Here is a 19,962-nt window from a genome sequence, read left to right on the forward strand (position 1 = left end):
TCGGCATAGTATAAAGGAAGATATCTAGCAAAAGTTCATCCTGTCATAAGCAAAACACAATGGGATCATAGAGCGTATAGCAGTAAGATGTAAATAGCAACTTACTTCTCGAGCATCATGCAACAGAGCCAGCAAGACATTTTCAACAATATCCACATACAACAGTCAAAATGCAGAGAGATCTCCGTTGTCATGACAAAGATATTCCAGGAATACATCCCAAAGGTGTTTTACTACAGCAAAGGCAGCATTCTACAAGACAACATCTAATCTCTATTGGCATAAGTCTTTTTCAAAGTCATTAACAACCTCAATGAAAGAGTAGAATGTTATCTTTGTCATTCTTCTCCACTCAGGAGATAACTTCTAACCAAGCCAGTCTCTGCATAGCTTCTTACACGCACTTGTGTCCTTGAACTGCACAACTGTACATACGACCTTCTAGTAGTGATGATACTGATCCTTCTGCTATCATGTCTGTTTCAATGCAAAGGTCGCAAAGGCCAGTGTCTTGAAAACGTTTTCCAAAAATGGACATGCCATTGCAAATTGTGTGAAAGGTGCCCATTCAAAGAATGATTCTGATGTATGTTGCTTTATGTTTCCACACAATCTGAGTTGGCTTTGCATAGAGCTTGATCCATGACCACTACGGTTTTCACCATATGAAGTGATTCCCTTATCAGCTCTGACTGTTTCAGAATTTCAGACACTGTTGTCAACTCAGTTACAGGGGCATTAGTAGTGGCCAAGTACCCAAAGCAATCCTGTGATACACTATCCAACTTGCTATTATCTGTTTGAGGCGCGCATCTTGTCTTGTATCAACCCAGATTATGTTCTTATTTTGTGCAAGCTTCTATTCGGAAATACGTTCCAGCATGACTTTGGTACTTGTCATCAATAGCTGAGGACCAACTTGTTCACCAGAATCATACATGAACAATTCTTCAGTATTTGTGGTGGTCAATGATCTTTGCTTTTGTTTCTCAATGCTTGGGAGAGAAGCTTTAAACGGTTGTGACCCAAACAACTTGGGTTGCACAGCTACACCGTTGACTCGATGAGTTGTCCCCTTACCAGTAAGAGTCTCTTCCAGCCTATCAATGTTATCCCATGCTAAGTTAGGGAAGACATGAGGCTGAATGTTGGCTGGAAGAACAATTTGCTCACTTAAGGTAGCAGTACGTTTCTGAAGACACAAGGCGGTATCATTTTCTTCCAGTTGTGAGTAAGAAATCCAATGACCAAGTCTGTTTAGAGTGCGAATGATTTCAACATTATCCGTCAGCTTTTTTACAGTGTATGGAATCAACAATTGCTTGCAGGGTTTCTGATGGCCATTTGTGACTGCATATATAATGTCCTGACTGAATGATTGCATAATTAAGGCGCCCCTTTTATACAGCTTTGTGTTTTCTGGATCTCCTGTCCGAAGTCCTAATAGGAACTGCTTAAGGCAATCAGGCACTCTAAATTAATCGTTATCAACATCTGATGAATGATATGGCATGGTGTTGATGTTAAGTTTGTTTTAAGCATTGTTCTTATGTGCAAAGATGTTTGATTAATGATCTTATTCACATCTGTTGCCTTAACCTTTAATACTGATAATTTTCTTATCAAACTCTGGTTTTCTCTTACAACGTCCTATAGCATGACACTATCAGGTTGGGCCAGTAATTTTCCTTGATTGTCTGGGAATATGTGGAGGGTGTTACCGAACTCGGAGTCCAATTTTCTTCTAATATGTTTCTTGGTTGATTTGTCTATTCCCTGTATTTCTCTGTGTGTCATTAGTGTTTCAAGGTTGTCACAGTATTACCTCTTTGTTAGGAAAAATCATAGTTCTAATGTATTGAAATAGTTATTCACATGCTTCAGCTCTCTAATTTTTGTAGTGTTCATCGGTTTGAATGCTAGATGCATGATATTCCTCCTTTGCTCTAACCCTTGTATAGTTCCTATAACAAGATGCATGATCATGGACTTCTGCTGTCACTATTTCCCTTATGCAAACTGCTAAGATCTTTGAATCACAATTAATGGTTGCACACTGTTGAAGCATTTTGTCAACTCTCAGCTCTGTAGTTGATTTATTTCTCATGCATCAATGTTCCCTTGTAGCATTTTATCTTACCACAAAATATACATTCTTCCGCATACACGTTTGACTTTAATGATTTTCTTCTGTATAAGCATTTACTTGTGCACTCACTCGTTTCAGCATCATCACTGATACTTGCTTCAGCTTTTCGCTTAATAGTCTGTAAATCTCTCTTCATAATAAACAGGCTCCATCACTTGTTGTGGTAAAATACTTGGGGGACCGTGTTGCTTTCCGAATTTCTCACAATGTCTAAAAGTGGAATGTGATTGCTTACTTTAGCTGCCTCTCACAAAGTTTTCCATGATGAGTAGTCCTCCGGGCTTGTCGGCATAACTCCATGTTGGACTTTTGACCATAAATGAAGTATACACTGGGGATAGGAGCTAGAGGATGTCCTTGATTCAGTCTTCTTCATGATGCTGCATGGTCATTTACCACCAGCTCTGGAAAATAAAAAAATGTTATACATTTGACTTGGTGTATTTAATATAACCATAATTACTGTTATAATTATTATCAATTTATATATTAACAATTACTGCAATTGTAGTTTTCAATAATATAATTCACAATAATAGAAATTATGAAAAAAAATAATTTACATCAAGGTACCTTGGAAGTGGAGTGGTAACTCACAAAAGGCAAAGAGTTATGACTTGCTATCACATACTTTCCATTTCTAGGTGTCCATACCTTGCCAATAAATCATAATAGAAGCCCCGCCAAGTGGTACAGATAACATGGTTGGCTCAAGGCCTATTTTGGAGAAATTTGTAACAAATATTTCATTTTTAACACATATTACCTCTGCAGGATTTAATAACACAACATTAACATGTTAGTGGATTTAACACTTAATGTAGTGATGGCATCAAGCAGAATTGAAAGAATGTGTTGTTATTATGGCATTTGCTATTGAGAGAACTGATTTATGTTTTTGTTGGAACGACCTCTTTACAGGATATTACCCATCAGGCACACTTTCTATGTGTTATGGGAATTTAAGGGAAACATGTAGTCATTGCATGCTAGAACATCACTAGTTGCAAAGTTATTTCAAGGCAACTACCTTTTTTGGTAGTTCTTTTGGTGTGGTGGCTTCCTTTTTGGAAGTAGCTAAGTCATCTCAGATGATAACTGCTCGATTTGCGATACTATGTCACAATTTTGTTTCCATTTGGGATAGTGCAAATTCCTAACAGAATACTTAAAAGGCAGTTTTATTGCCAACTGATTGCCACTCAATTGCACGAGAAGGGAAAAATGCATTAGGAATTAGACTTGTGAGTCACACATCTCAAAAATCAGGTGCGCTAACACACTAAGCACAATATTCTGAGACCTGTATGTGTTAGGCCTCAACTAAGCATAAGTTGCAACGTCCCAATGAGCAGTCTGAAAACATATTGTTGTCAACATAGGCAGCAGCACCTTTGAGAAGATGTAATTAAAAATATTTCATATACTCATTGTCATTTCAAAAAATGAATGCTTGGAGTATTGGCAAAATTGGTTATTGTCCTTCAACAACTTTGCAAAAATGAGTTCTAAATTGATATGTATTGAAACCTGTAGAAGCTGCATAGCCTATTAAGCATTGTCAAATCCACTAAAACATGTCAATAGTCTGCAAATACGACCAAATCCACCAAAATAATTTGTTGTAATGAAAGCCTTCCTAGCTAACAAGAAGGAAAGTTTCAATTATTTTAAGGACATGAAGACGAGGATTATGCATTCTCTTCTCCACTTTAATGTCATAGCAGCTTGAAAGAACATCACATAAAGCACATAAAAACGTTAACACTACGTAACCCATGAGTCCAAGAGGGTCTCCATGGTAACAACAGTCCAATCAGAAAAACATCTACTGTATATCTTCATGTGACGTCCCTTCCTCTTCCTTCTTCTTCTCTGGAGGAAGTTAAGCACTGGCGTCCACTGTATGTCCATTGCTGACCATTATCTGAAACATACAACAAACATCTCAGATCATACATCTACTACTGTGAACACCGTATTCAGTTAAAATCATACATAACATGAGTCCAATTCTGTTATTGTAACAATTCTAGGTAAGCAGAGAGTTGATGACAACTACATCTCTTGCAAAGCTTGCATTTTCCTGTTTCATTAATCATCATGGTAAATTTCCTTTACTTAGTCATAAATAAACTTGGTCAAAAATACATACTTACTATAATGTAGATTTAGGGAGGGAGGAGGTGAAGCCCAACTCCTGGGAGGGACAATCCATGCCTCTGTGTCCTTAATAGAATTTAAACTTTCCTTCTCTTTAGCTAGGACATTTTTCATTCTATGTCAGGACCAGAGGCGAGGATTATGCATGTTCAAAGCTTGCTTGCCACTAAGGTTGCAGCATTATGTATAGGTTTGAAATAGAATTTCTTGAAGGCTGATTCTGATGACCAATTTGCTGCATTCATTATGTTCTCAAGCATTCCACCTGGACCTAGACGCCATGGCTCTTCTAACTGAATGATAAGCAAACCTCTTCACATCAATTTCTGCTTCAGCCATCACCCACTGTACCCACCTTGCAATGGAGGGTGAAGATACTGCTTTAAAAGAATTTGTAATTGCAATTGTAATTAGTCTCTCTCCTGCTGGTCTATTATCACCCATCAATTCTTCATATGCCTTGATGCATTGCACTACACATAACTTAGGAGTTTCTGCAAAAGCAGGATAAGATACTGACCTGTTTTAGTCTTTGTTCTGCTGGATATCGTAAAGGTTACCCCCTCCAGGGTGAAGGTCTTGGAAGATATGTCGAATGCCCACACATTTGAAACCCTTTTGCATGAAACAAGGCATAGGAGAGTAGCTAGTTTTGCAGATAGCTCTTTGTGCAACAGGTACTGGTTATCCTGCCAACTCATTAGAAGTCTTAATACCAAATTAACATTCCACAAATCAGAGTATCGAGGGTCCGGTGGTTTGCTAAACCTAATCCCTTATAAAAGTCTGCAAACCCAGGGGTGTTCCCCCACTGGTGTATTGTCAATGGAGTTGTTGGCCTGCCAATATATCTGACATAAAGGAATTGACCGTGCTGTACGCCAAACCTGCCTGTGCCATTTCTGCCAGAAAACTCATGATATGGATAATTTCTGTCCTCATGGGATCCAGTTGTCTCTCCAGGCACCAACGATGCCACCATATCCAGGCTGAGCGGTACATCCTAGATGTGCGTGTGGCCCATGCCTGATGGATGAAGTCTGCAGCTTCCTGTGAAAGGTGCTCAATTCTCCTCCTGAAATCCTCAATGCCATGACTGTTAGATGACCCTGAAGGACTAGTGGATGAAAATTTCCCAGAGGATCCCTGAGGATAGGCAGGAACGAGAGCAGTGCGGTTGGGAGATCCCAAGAAACTTTCATCAGTGTGACAAACCATGCCTGGGACCTCCAGATCGGGGTTATTAGGATAAATTTCCCTTTCTGTCTCCGAGTCTGGGCCACTACTCGGGGAATCATCACGAACGGTGGGAAGGCATATGGCCTGTCCTTAGACCAGTTCTGTAGCAAAGCATCCACTGCCTCGGCTTCCGGGTCCGGTCTTCAGCTCACGTACCTTGGAAGCTGTTGATTCAGCCGGCACGCGAAGAGATCCAGATCGCACTGGCCCCACCTGTCCATGAGGGCTAGAAAGACATTGCGGTCTAGTTGCCAGTCGCTGCTGTCTGCGAAGTTCCCGGAGTTCCAATCTGCTATTGTGTTGCTGATGCCCGGAAGGTAATCCGTTGTCACAGAAATCTGTTGCTTGAGGCAATAGTGCCATAAATCCTTTGCTAAGTCGGACAGGGCCTTTGACCGAGACCCTCCCAAACAGTTCAAGTAGCGTACGGCTGAGATGTTGTCCATCTCCTGGAGAATACAACAAGACTCTTTGTCCTTGGGGAGGGGTTTGATCGTGAAGGATCCCGCCAGGAGTTCTAGGCAATTGATGTGGAGAGACAACTCCTCCTCTAACCATCTGCCCCCTGTGGCGATCCGGAGTTGTCCCAAATATCACCCGGATGTTCCAGGGCTCCATTGAAGTTCCACTCAGGCTTCCCATGACAGAGATAGCAGCTCCGAGTAGGCTAGACCTCTCCTTAGATGTCCGCTTTCAACTTACCCGGTTGTCCTTTCTGGAATAAGCTGAGCCTCTGCCTCCCCAGAAGGGTTTTCCCTTCCAGACCCTCTGCTCGGATAAAACGGCCCCTGCCGCCCGTCATGCCAGCCAATGTTTCGTTTGGCCTTGTGCTTAGGGGTGCCTTGGGAGGATGGGCGGCTAGAGGAGCGTCCCCTGTGAAAACCATCCCCAGGAAGATCTTTTTTATAGATGACTGTGCCTTGAGAAGGTGGAGACAAATTTTCCCAGCTCCTTAACCAAAGGTTCACCGAAAAGGTGTCCTTGCGCCACTTCGCCTGCCTCAGATGTTGCGAGCTCTCCCAGTTTTGGATCAATTTTGAGTAACAGTGATCTCCTCCTCTCTGCTACCAGGACACAGTTATCGTGCACAAACCGCCCTCTGGGCCCAGCAGGCCACTATGTGAGTAGACATTGGCTTCCCCATTTGCTTGGCCTGCTCAGCTATCTCTATAATCTTTGGAATGGGGCCTAGGACATCCAGCAGCTTGTCCTGGCATGTGCTCCAGGACAGGTCTATGCCTTTCTTCGGGTCCCGCAAATACCTGCCAAAGATGCACATTTTTGGGTCGATATCTGCTGTGGCCGCCACCTTCCTGGCAAAACTGAACCTAAGGCATTCTGCTCTTAGCCACGCTCTAACCTCTTTTTCTAGGGGTTGGAGAATCTTGCTCCCTCATACTCCGCCACCTTAGTGTCCGGAGTCCATTCGGAGGATCTCTGGTTATAGATCCCCTCCGGGTCAAACATATCCAACTGTCCTGTCTCACCATTTGGGGAATCCAAGGCCGAGGAACCCGGGCACCAAGGTCTTCCCGAGTCACCCTTTCATCTGAGGACATGTCTGTCTCACCATCCCCTCTGGCGGAACCAGGGTCCAAGGGGCAGTGAGATCGCCGTTTTCCCCGGCTTCATCTGCCTCCAGGTTTTAAGCGTGCGTCTACTCTTCTGTAAAGTTTTGATTTAGTCTGCTGAAACCCTTGATGTGCCCCATGCCATGCTTTTTGGTCCTCTTGCTCCCTGCCTGCTCCCCACATTGTTCCCCTCCTTACATCCTTGCGCCTAGGGAAGAGGGATTGGAGAACCCCCCCGGGATGCTTTTGGCCAGTCGGTCGACCTGCTCCTGAGGAGGGGATAATACTCTGGATAGGGGTTGGGATAAGGCTTTATCTACTTCTGCAGGCAGGCACTGGAGCCAAGCGTCACTAGTGTCTTGCAAGGAAAAATATTTGGGGTCCCCAGTGGAGTCCATATTTAATATAGAGGGGAGAGCACTAGGTGAGACGAATTGAAATTAAATCCAGAATGCCCTGTTTCATTTGGGCAGCCCCTCTGTGAGTGCTCCTGTTTTTACTGCTTGGCGAGGAACCCTCCCTAAATATTGGGCACGCAGAGGTCAGCCCGACAAGCCCATTCGGGCTGCTCCTTACAGCAATCATGCGGTGTCTGCAGGAGTTGGCAGGAAAGCACTGAGAGAATCCCCGAGGGGATCCTTCTCAGTGCTTTCCTCACACAAGTTTGAAACTGTCAACTTGCTCACTGAGCTGCCCTGCCAGCACGCACTCGCATCACAGATCTCTGTCGGCACGAAAGAGCGTCCTCTGGAAGACCTGTGGGGGATCAAAAGCGCTCAGGCTGAAGCCTGCTGCGCGGAAGACAAAGAATGTCTCGCTGATAATTCTAGACAATAAATCAGACAAGCGGCGAGTACCAACCCGGTAAAATGCAGTGCAATTAAATAATTTGCCACAGAAACTCGAAGGGAAGAAAAGCTGTGATTTAACTGACTCGCGAGCAGTGAAGAAGAAGGAAGAGGAAGGAAAGTCACATGAAGATATACAGCGGATGGTTATCTGATTGGACTGTGGTTGCCATGGAGATCCTCTTCAACCCACGGGTCATGTAGTATTAACATTTTTATGTGATTTACGTTATGTTCTTTCAAACTGCTGTGACATTAAAGTGGAGAAGAGAATACTTAGGCCCTCATTATGATCCTGGCGGTCTGGGCTGCCATGACGGCAGTGGCGGTAAATAACGCCATCCAGCATGGCGGCCCAGGCCGCCATATTATGATCCGCCCTAAACCCCACGGTGGAATACACAGCTACCGCCAACATGGGGTATTCCAATCTGACAGGGCAGAGCTGCAAGCAGAGCTGCCCTCCGGATAACGATACTCATTCCACCAGCCATTTCCCAGTGGTTCACACCGCCAGGGAAAGGCTGGCGGCATGGGTATCTTGGGACAATTTGGGGGCCCCCTGCACTGCCCATACACTTGGCATGGGCAGTGCAGGGGCCCCTGTGCAGTGCCCCATCGTGGATCTGCGCGATAGGTGCAGCTGCACCCGCTGCACACCAACATTGACGGCGGCTCCATTTGGAGCCGCTGTCAATGTTACGGCCCTTTTCCCCACTGGGCCGAACGCCGGCCCAGCGGGGAAAACATTATACGGCCAGCAGGGGGGGGGGGGGGGGGGGCAGTTGCGCTGGCGGTAACCGCTGAGATCATAATGAGGGCCATAATCCTCGCCTCCAGTCCTGACATGGAATCAAATGGAGTTTAATCAATATGTTTAAAATGGTAAATGTATGCTATTTTCTTGTAATGTCTAAGCATAACTCCGCTGTCCCCCCTTTCCCCCCAGCATCACCACCATCCTCCGCCCTCCCAAGTTAGGGTTTAGTTGCGACCATATTAGGAACTTACGCAAACAATATACTTCAAATAACTACAGAGAATGTATGTTGACCACGTCACATCATTTTCAAACATTTCCGTAAAAGACAGCTTTTCTCTAAATCTTTTGCTTCTTTGTCGTATACAACTAATATTATCAAAATACTAATTAAAAAAGTAAATGTTTTCGTCCTGCGCAACACTCTCTTTCTATGGTGCCTCTTCGTAGAAGGCACGCTTAAGCCTGTCTCTCAGACTCCTTTAAACACACATCATAAACGTTCACAACCTATATTATTCTTCAGAAGCATAACACGCATCGCTCTTCACTATGTTTTTTTTTTTCTCACTCTCTATTACTTCCGGTGGCGCTCCTTCCCTGTCTGCTCTCTCTGATTAAGTTCCGGTTTCCTCCACGCTCTAAACTAGCTCTAAACTACTTCCGGAGCCGGCCTCTCTTTCACTCCCTAACCTGACTTACTGAGCTGAGTCGGTGAAAGGCTGTCTAGTTTTTTTTTTTTACCTCCTGGAAACTAAGCATGTCGGACTCCTGGGCTCAGGCTGTGGATCAGCAAGAGTTGGCGGCCGTGACGGTGAGGGAGAATACTTGCTTGCGAACTAAAGGGGATTGTGGTGGTGGCTATAAAGGGAGTAAAGAGGTTTTTGGAGTTCAGGTTGGACCAAGTGGGTGTCCTCCTGTGCATGGTGCGCCAATTGGGTTGTCGCATAATGCTAACTGTCTTGTTTCAAGTTCCGTGATGTAAGTTTAGCAAGACATTGCTGACAAGGAATTGTTTGAGCCCATAACTGTGTAGACCCAATGTTCCGCAGTTTTGGGACAACTAACCTAGAGCCATTGGGAACGTAAAGTGTAAGGAGCGATTAAAGTTTTTGAGGGCGAGGCTGTGGCGGGTGGAAGCCTGTCTCCCCGGGAAGTACAGGAACAAGGGATTTGGGTTACAAGTGAGGGGGAGCGAGGGAATCTAAGAATGGGACTTTAAGAAGGGTCATTGATTTTAGAACACTTTTATGCAAACAGTGAATGTTTTCTTTCTTATAGTTGTGGCAACGCCAGTGTTTTGTGCAATTTTGAAAAAAAGTTAAGCTTTGGCACCTTCTTTAAATAAATATATTCAAAAACTGTTTTTAGGTATGCTTTGCAGTTTGTCTAATTGTGAGCATGGTAAACATTTACGGTCATTTTGAAGTGCGAGGATCTTCAAGAGAAAATTTCAAAACGTCACATTTCGTTTAAAATATTAAAATTATAAGTGGGAGAGACAATGTGGAAGAATATAGCAAAATAAACCCCTTCAGATTTATGTTCTCTGTTCTCGTATTAAGTATATAAAAATCCTCCAGTAAACCTTAATACCGGACATTTTGCCAGGCACATTTACATTTGCATTTTCTCGTAAGTGACGTTTTGATTTCCATTCTTTAGGGTGACTCTTTAAGATGACATTCTCTGGTGTGTGTGTCCAGTCTACCCTTGAACACCGTATGGAGAGCAGTCAGTCAAAAATACTTTATTCGGTTCAACAGAGCCATAAAAGTCACAGGCATAAAATAGTTATACATAAATCAATTAAAACATATAAATAATAATGTCAGTTTAAAACAGATAACACAAAAGATAATAATATTTACAAATTCGAATGACACTGAGTATAAAATTTAACACAGCATAAATAGTCGATTCACATCCCAAATATGCATTTGCTAATAGACTAGACCTACCGCCTGAGGCCAGAAACAGAGGGCGCAGGATCCTTTTTCTAGGTACACCGTATAAATTACGAAAGATAATAAAGTGCAGTGTGCTTTGAGGAGAGTGATCGTCACAAGCCCAGGGCAATTTTTTTTTTTTTTTTTTAACTAGGTGCCTTTGATAGGTAGTGCGACTAAAAATTTTACAGACTTCGAACGGAATATGGAAAATAGAAATCTGTGTCACTCAGAAGAAAGTATTGTAAGATACAGCATAGGATAGAACGGTTGTGGTGACAAACTCACTAGTTCCCCCTAATACCTTTCTCCTTATATTCAATTCAGTAATATGGTGCCAATATAACCCCTTCTGTCTTTTGTCGTGGCAGGGAGAGAATTGGGAGAATGGAAAAATTCTTCAATCTCTAGGCAAAAAAAAATAAAGTGCTCACATACCTAAGCCAAGGTATGCCCATAGCCCGGGCCTATGCCAAGCAATCTGTATTCACTGCTCTACAAAACAGCTTTTTGATCCATCCATAATCTAAGCCAGAGCAGGAAAGGCTGCACTGTTATATCAGTTATACACCTTAAATCAACCTCTGTATGACAAAAAGCAGCCAGGGTTGATTGCGGAACTGCTAGCTCTACGCTATTTGGAGGCACTTGCTATTATGATAAACCGAAACTCCAAATGACGCAATAGAAAAACATTTGCACCTGAAGACAGTCATCATTTCCCTCACTGGTTTGTGACCCAGCTTCTTTGAAAATCTAAAAACAGCATCCTTGGTCCTTTGAAATTGTAAAACACGGACACTCATTAAAAATTTCTAATTTAAGTCAACATCTAGTGGGGCCCAGAGATAAGTAAAATTGGGACCTTGTAACATTTCTGAGCCCTCTAGTATACATTTCATAGTTTTAGATAGCCTAGGACCACTTTTCATCACATAAGACTTTGTTTTATTTGTTCTCAAATCAAGACTGCCATTAAAAGTATTAAAAGCATCCAACAGAGAACGTCGGCCGGATGCTGTCCTCTAAATGAGGACAGCATCATCAGCATAAAGTAGCATAGGGTTTGGGCAAAAATTAATAAGTGGCAAATCTTTCCCGGCATTATGCAGGTGGTCTTCCAGTCCATTTATATAGAGAAGAAAGAGAAAGGGGGCCAGCACACACATGAAGTCTACTGAGGAGAGAAATTACACCTTTATCCAACCCCAATTCTGACATAATAGCCCACAATTTGGATCCATCAACTGTCAGATGCACAGGAAAACCCATAAAGGCTAAATGAACACATCTCAATTCAAGGTCTCTTTGACTGTGCCTAACCCCGGGCAGAACCCAAACTGAACCTCTGATAAAGAATGAGTCTCCGCAGCCCAGGTCTCCAGTTTTGCAAACACTACTCAGCCTAAAATCTTTACATAAGTGTTTAAGAGGGAGATTGGGCAATAGCAGTGGGGTTCAGCCTTGTCCTACTTTTTTATAAAATGGGTACAATAATCACCTCTCTCCATGTCTTTATCAAGTGGCCAATCACAGCAGATCTTTAAACGATAGTAAGTAAAGGCCCCCAGAATTCAGGCAGAGTTTTATATACCTCGATAGAGATTCTGTCAGGTCCAGCAGCTTTACCAGAGGGACACCCTTGAATGGCCTGTAAGACATCCACTACTTCAGTCAAACTGCTGAGAGCTGTAGCTATAGACTTTTCGTGCACGTCAATAAACTCAGTCTCGACTTCCTGTCTCTACTTCCTGCCTTTCTTGCCGACCTGATGGTGGTCTGATTACGGGGAAACATGCTAATAGCCTTCTTTAGGGCTTTATAGGCAGATGTACATGCACGGTTAAACCAGTGGGGGTTCCTGTCTATGCTAACAGACTCTCTCTGTAGTTTGTATGCCGTATAACCTGTTATAGCAGAAAACGCCCTAATAACATTGTCAGCAGTGGTGCTTTCCTCCAGAATGGCCATATCTTCCTTCTTGTTTATAACCATATCTCTAGGAAAACAGCATTTATCTACATTTTCGCACTTAATATTAAAACCTTTCTGACCATCAAGCCTCAACCTTGGTTGTGGGGCCTCAGCACCAGAACCTTTTATTCAGGCCCATCCAAATTTCCATGATTGGAGGGTTATGACCACTCATGCAAGTTGACATCACACTAAACTTCTCAAAATAGGTGATTAAATCTTTTTAATAAACTACAAAATCAATTATGGACTGAGCCCTCCCACCTGAATACATAGTACCTCCTTTACTTTGGGGGTTCGAACAATCGTGGAGTTGGCAACTATCTCTCTATTCAGTGCACTTCCATAAGGGGAGTGTTTAAAGTGCTAAAGAGGCCAGTCCTGCTCATCGGTAATCCCACAAGAATCTAAAAGTTCAGATTCACTTAAGTGGGCATTGAAAGCTCCTACCCATATGATCAAAAGATCCTTTATGCACCTTGGCCTCTAGGCTATCAACTACATTAGTTATCAACACATAAAAAATATTATTGTAATAGTTAATCAGCCGAACATCAAAAGGTTTGGATAGTTGAAGAAGGAGAGTCAAATAATATGATGTTGCATCAACAACAGGTGCATCCACCACCCTTAAAAGTACAGATATAATAAATGACCAACTCCCTTAGCCCCTTCTGATGATGATTTGACTGCTGGGTCACTGTAAGTAATATAGCCAGTGATATAAGGAGGATCTAATAACCAAGTCTCTTGGCAGTAAATGAAAAAATGGTGACCCACAATCCTTAACCAATCCAGATTTGCCAACTTGGCCTTAAGCCCTGCCACATTCCAGGAAATGATCCCAGGAGCTTCAGTCTGGGGTGTGTTTACCTTACCAAGGGGCTGTGGATCTATTGCAGGAACCAAGTCTGCCTTCAACTCTCCAACATATGCATCACTTTTAAGTCTAATTGATCAAGGGAGCTCAAGGTCTCAAATCTATTAGATAATGGCAGTGGGCATTGGGGAGTCTGTGACTAAAGGGAACTACACAACTTCAGTTTGTGTCCCTTTAACACCAGGATTTTGGAACTGGGGAGGCGTGCCATTAAAATATGCCAGTCACTGAACTCTAGTAGACCCCAGATCAAAAGCTGTTAGTGAAAAATGGTGAAACAAAATGTTGACTAATTTGAGATTCCTGAAATTGATAACAATACAGTCCTCCTATTGAGGTTTTACTAGTTGGGCCAATCCATGAGACCCTCCTAAGAGTTAGAATTTCTTTAGACAAATCTGAGCTCCACCCTGAGTACTTCTGTATCCAGGGCATTACCTTGTTTAACAGTGATGTTTGAAATTCGGAACACAGGGATTTTAACCTAGGTACATTCTCTAGAATTATTATATAGGGAGCATATGCTGGGGAGATCCAAGGATATGGAGCTTGAGTGCTCAGTCTCAGGGGTAGCGGCCTGCTTGGGGCCTTTATTAGCTGGTTCCTCTTCGCGTTCGACCCTTTGACGTATTTGCTTTTTACCACATCCCTTGGTTGGGGAGGCAAGGGTTTCTAAGATAGAGCCCTGAACAGTACTTGTACCCCCTACTCTGCTCTAGTGGAGCATCTGGTGCTGGGCCTGTACAGTGACCTCGGATACTTTGCCCATCCCTCAATGGCAGCGACTGCTCTGACTTTTACCTACAGCTAGAAAGGCATTTACCTTCCCTTCTAGAGAATCCACTGTTGACCAAACTGTACATCCTAGGCAAATACTTTATTTCACCGAACCACCTTTTTATTCATTATCACATTAGAGCACCTTCAAATAAGAGTTCATGGTGTGCACTGTAGAAAAAGCACTCGTGCTCAATTTTACAGTCTATAATGTTGCTATGAATATGAACCTAAGCCACATATACAGTATACATGATAACTGACTGGCCTCTCAGTTCGACTCTTGGGGCGAATGAAGGAATGTTTCTCAGTGCATATTTAAAAACTCTCACTTGTAATAACTACCTCTCAATGCAGGAATATAATCTGATGTAATAAGGTGAAATGCTTCTGCAAGGCTTGGCTCTTACACAGGCTGTTGAAGCCAGAGCCAACCCATGGCACTGCTCTTACTTCCCTATAAATTTGTTTGCTTTCTCCTTCAGTGATAGTGAACTGTTGTTTTAACCAGACTTTGCAGTTACATAAATCAATGATTTGTAAAAAAAAAAAAAAAAAAAAAGCCCCAAAAGGATAACTTCAGCACCAAACCTAAATAGGCTTCATTCAGAATGCAAATCTGAGGAAATAAGATGATTTTAGAATAATTAAAATTGTAAAAATTGAAACTAGTCCTATCAGCGGGCAACACATAAGGACTTCATTTTGATATATGGTACTCTTTAGTCTCAAACAGCTCGCTGCAGTGTTCATACGGCAAAATAGGGAAGATGAAGTGCATATCAAATCAGATTTGCTGCCTCTGACTCCAGTTCCATAGACCATTCTCAGTGGCTTCACCATGGCCATCTCGAGCAGCTGTTTCCCTGTTTTTCCCCCCAACAGGATGTAACACTAGGCGCACCAGTTGACACGCCTCCTGATGCACCTTCCACAACTCATACTCAATTTTATTCCTGTGCTAACAACCTGGGTAAAAGAGTGTATTTCAGGAAAGCAAAATATCTGTATTGAAATGATACCACATTTCTCAACCTGTTAATGTGTTTGAAAACCGATTACTGATCCAGGAAACGGATCTTGCGGGAATCTCAGAATGGTTGTTGTGGATCACTGTGCAAATCTTTGCAGGATTAGATTAGGAAAAGGGGGGAGTATTATCAGTGAGTCCTAACACTGGAGAGTTTGGCGGTTGCCCGGCCAGGGAGGGCATTCTCTTTGTTTTTATGCACCCATATCTTGCTCCCGGCATCGGAGCACAGTCACTGGTGCAATGGCTCGACCATTATGTGAGTTGGCCTTGAATCCTATGCACACAGCCCAAGCTGCTTCATTGCTGTGGGGGAAATGGTTGTTTCAGCATGTTCTCAGCAGTGTCTTATGCATTTGTAGACTACTCCTGTGCAACAGGCACTGCACTTTGCCGAAACTACATTGTAAGCTTGTGCCGTATAAAGAGATGTAACTTGTGTGATCAGTCACTTTCAGAGTTTCTGATGCCTTATTGGTAATAGCTGAAAAATGCCACTGCCCAGTGGAGCATTGTTCTTAGTGTTGAGTCCGAGTTAATGCAAGGCATACAATTGTCTGTTGCTTTTCATGATCTTAGTCTTCAGGGATTTATTTATAAATTTTTTTAAAACTTAGATCTGTCATTTGGTCTTCAACATTGATTGCTCCAAATTCTGAATCGGTAGCTGTGCTCTAGGTGCTGGTTTCCACTTGCTGTAATGTGGATTTGTGAGGCTATCCAGGTGCTGCCTTCAGATTTGATATTTAAAGTCTCTTTTCACCTGCCTACCCTGGTGTTGGCTTCGTAGAGGACGGGGTGGTGGCTGAAGCTTCTGCAACAGATTCTGGTGGAGCAGTCTCAAACGATGGTGGCACTGCAAGTGTATTCCAACATGTTAGTGAGTCTCAAAATATTGACGTGTGTGCACCCACGTACCCCACAGTACCCTACGCTCGGCCCAGCTCTCTCTCGCAGAAGTACCGCGCATCCGGAAAACCAGAACAAGAGGACCCTTCTCCTACCTCGCCGCTACCACCTGGAACGCCCTACCCATCCACATCAGACAAACCGCCTTCCTCCCCAGCTTCAGGAAGGAACTGAAGACATGGCTTTTTTTAATCCACCTCCGGTACTTGCTACACCCTGTACATTATTTGAGTGCTGTGGTCATTTCCTGTTCATAAATTTTAGGAATGACTGCAGGGCCCGTCGGATTTTAAACTACATTTCCTCTGGCTGTGTAGTAATGAGCAGAATTTCTCTGTGTGGTAATGAGCAGAATTTCTCTGCTACCCAGAGTCTATTTTTAAAAATGTTGTGTTTTTTTTTTTTTTTTTTTTTTTTTAATAAGCTGTCCGTTCTAGGATTTGATCCCGGCTAGGTTGTGAACCCATGTGGTCTTTGTAAAGAGAGCCTGCGGTCCCATTTACCTCTGAGTAATTGTTTTGAACCACTTAGTGGGTTAGACTCTCGCTCCGGGGCATCAGTTCTGTTGCCCCTAGTCAGCAGAGCTCCCCAGGTTGCTTAATAGTGTTAAGTTGGAACATTGCGGGGGGTCCAGGGGAAATTAGAGGATGAGGAGTTGATCCAACTGTTATGTTCCTTTTAATATCATTAGTTTGCAGGAGACATGAGATATAGGTGAGATTTGGCATCTAGATGGTTTTGCCATGTTTATTTCTAATGCCTCTCCCTCTAACCATTGCAGGGAGAAAGGAGGTTTAGTAACATTTTATAAACCTGTCTCAAGTGTAAAATGGAGTTGATTGTCTCTTATTCACCCCATGTCCTGGGCATCCATTTACGCTTCTCAAATATATTCAGGTTTTGGTGGTAAATGTATATAACTCAGATTTGTTTGTTTATTTTTAGATGAATTTATGCAATATAGATCTAGTTTTACAGTTTTGGTGCTGATGGGTGATTTGTAACTTGCACTCTTGCTTGGATTGTGTTTTTGTATATCGATATTGACAGTGTTTTATCGAGCACCAACCAGGCACACTTTAAACGCACACCCCAGGGTGATAAGATGAACACTCCTATTTTATTATTTTTTAAAACTTTTTATTGAAAGTATGCTCCTCACACACCATTCATAACAAAAGATTATGCAGTCATATTTCGCGAACAGAATAGTGATGTGGTTCAATTGCAGAGTGTGTCATCAGCTAAGGCAAGAATGGTGCTTAACGGCCCATCATGACATTTAATTAAATCAACATTGTCTAATGCATGGGAGCAATGTAGGTTCGCCCCCATCCCAGTCATTTCCCATCAGAAATCTCTAGACTGAAGCCAGGCCCCACCACACTTTTTCCCCACCTCCTTGGGCAACCAACAGGCTCATTTAGGATCACAATTTAGTGAATCTGTTTTGCAAGGGGGGTGTCAGTTCTGCAGTGCAGACTCCAACATTCAAGGAGGCAGGAGTGGGATCTATAATTGACATTTTTGTTGGCTTGTCTATCTTCATAATTGATTTTAATGTGTCTTGGCACTCTGATAGTGATCATAACCCCTATCACCGCCAACCTTCGTTGTAGTCTGGAAGTGGCACAAGATGCCAGTCTAGTTAAAGAAACAGTTGGCCTAAAAGATAAAGGGAGATGGTTCAAATGGGATGAGATCATATCTGAGGACTTTTATCGCAACATACCCTCCATTTGTCATTGAGGTCTTAATTTGTCTTAATGAGGAAGCCACTGATGCCTCTATTCTCACAGCCTTCTAAAGCCTCTCGGAGTATATAAAAGCCACCCTCACTCTGCCAAGGGCAGCGTTTCAGCCCCGTCCCTTGGGTGGTTTGTTAGGAAATGTTCACAGGCACACCGGGCGCTATTTTGGAGCCCCTGAAAAGGTTTCTTCAAAATAGGGAAGGGATGAGGAAGACCAGGGCCTACTATTGGCTGGCCCTGGTAGAACGACAGAAGGACCTAAAAAAAGGAGATGTGGGATAACTTCTTGGGGGCTTGCTCCTTTTGGGATGGTGCAGCTTTCTGGGGGTCAGGAATCGCCCTCTCTTCCTCTCCAAGCAGCTGTCGGAGCAAGTTTTAGCCATAACCCCCAGAGGCCTGGAAGGAACTTTAAGGCAATTTGCAGTATCGAGAGGGATGATCATCCGAACCCCCCTCCCCGTTGTCAAGTGGCCTTGGAACTTGTATTTGTGTGGGAGGAGGTTAGAAAAGCTGTTTTGTCACTCCCAGCAGGGAAGGGCCCAGACCAGATGGTGTATCTTGTGATCTGTTTTAATCTCAAGTGGATCTGTGGGCTCTGATAGTGACACTGCATATTAATGCCGCTGCCCATGGCTTACCCCCATCCAGCTGGCAGCAATCGGTGATTGCTCCCATTTGGTGTTTTTTTTTTTTTAAAAAGGGGAACATAATTGTAAGGAAATGCCTCCTTGGCATGGTTACCCCCTGACTTTTTGCCTTTGCTGATGCTATGTTTTGAATTGAAAGTGTGCTGAGGCCTGCTAACCAGGCCCCAGCACCAGTGTTCTTTCCCTAACCTGTACTTTTGATTCCACAATTGGCACACCCTGGCATCCAGGTAAGTCCCTTGTAACTGGTACCCCTGGTACCAAGGGCCCTGATGCCAGGGAAGGTCTCTAAGGGCTGCAGCATATCTTATGCCACCCTGGGGACCCCTCACTCAGCACAGACACACTGCTTGCCAGCTTGTGTGTGCTGGTGAGAACAAAACGAGTAAGTCGACATGGCACTCCCCTCAGGGTGCCATGCCAACCTCACACTGCCTATGCAGTATAGATAAGTCACCCCTCTAGTAGGCCTTGCAGCCCTAAGGCAGGGTGCACTATACCATAGGTGAGGGCACCAGTACATGAGTACTGTGCCCCTACAGTGTCTAAGCCAAACCTTGGACATTGTAAGTGCAGGGTAGCCATAAGAGTATATGGTCTGGGAGTCTGTCAAACACGGACTCCACAGAACCATAATGGCTACACTGAAAACTGGGAAGTTTGGTATCAAACTTCTCAGCACAATAAATGCACACTGATGCCAGTGTACATTTTATTGTAAAATACACCCCAGAGGGCACCTTAGAGGTGCCCCCTGAAACCTTAACCGACTATCTGTGTGGGCTGACTAGCTCCAGCAGCCTGCCACAACCGAGACATGTTGCTGGCCCCATGGGGAGAGTGCCTTTGTCACTCTGAGGCCAGTAACAAAGCCTGCACTGGGTGGAGATGCTAACACCTCCCCCAGGCAGGAGCTGTCACACCTGGCGGTGAGCCTCAAAGGCTCACCCCTTTGTGCCAGCACCGCAGGACACTCCAGCTAGTGGAGTTGCCCGCCCCTCCGGCCTCGGCCCCCACTTTTGGCGGCAAGGCCGGAGAAAATAATGAGAATAACAAGGAGGAGTCACTGGCCAGTCAGGACAGCCCCTAAGGTGTCCTGAGCTGAAGTGACTCTAACTTTTAGAAATCCTCCATCTTGCAGATGGAGGATTCCCCAATAGGATTAGGGATGTGACCCCCTCCCCTTGGGAGGAGGCACAAAGAGGGTGTACCCACCCTCAGGGCTAGTAGCCATTGGCTACTAACCCCCCAGACCTAAACACGCCCTTAAATTTAGTATTTAAGGGCTTCCCTGAACCTAAGAATTTAGATTCCT

The 19,962-nt window shown here is 43.7% G+C and overlaps 1 protein-coding gene and 1 long non-coding RNA gene across 2 annotated transcripts in view; one reads left to right on the forward strand and one right to left on the reverse strand.

Moving 5' to 3' along the window:
- Positions 1-206: 206 nt before the first annotated feature.
- LOC138300658 (uncharacterized) lies at positions 207-9,363 on the reverse strand. Its single transcript, XR_011204981.1, has 3 exons — positions 9,302-9,363; positions 3,926-4,076; positions 207-2,553 (listed from the first exon to the last, which is right to left on the reverse strand). It is a non-coding gene; the product is annotated as an uncharacterized lncRNA (long non-coding RNA).
- LOC138300657 (ATP-dependent RNA helicase DDX19B) overlaps positions 9,350-19,962 on the forward strand; it is a 129,543-nt gene continuing 118,930 nt past the window's right edge. The window contains exon 1 of the mRNA XM_069240282.1: positions 9,350-9,544. Within this exon, the coding sequence (XP_069096383.1) occupies positions 9,491-9,544 (54 nt within the window). The 5' untranslated portion in view covers positions 9,350-9,490. The remainder of the gene's footprint in view (positions 9,545-19,962) is intronic.

The sequence above is a fragment of the Pleurodeles waltl genome, chromosome 6 (assembly GCF_031143425.1).
Source record: "Pleurodeles waltl isolate 20211129_DDA chromosome 6, aPleWal1.hap1.20221129, whole genome shotgun sequence".
NCBI classification, from domain to species: Eukaryota; Metazoa; Chordata; class Amphibia; order Caudata; family Salamandridae; genus Pleurodeles; species Pleurodeles waltl.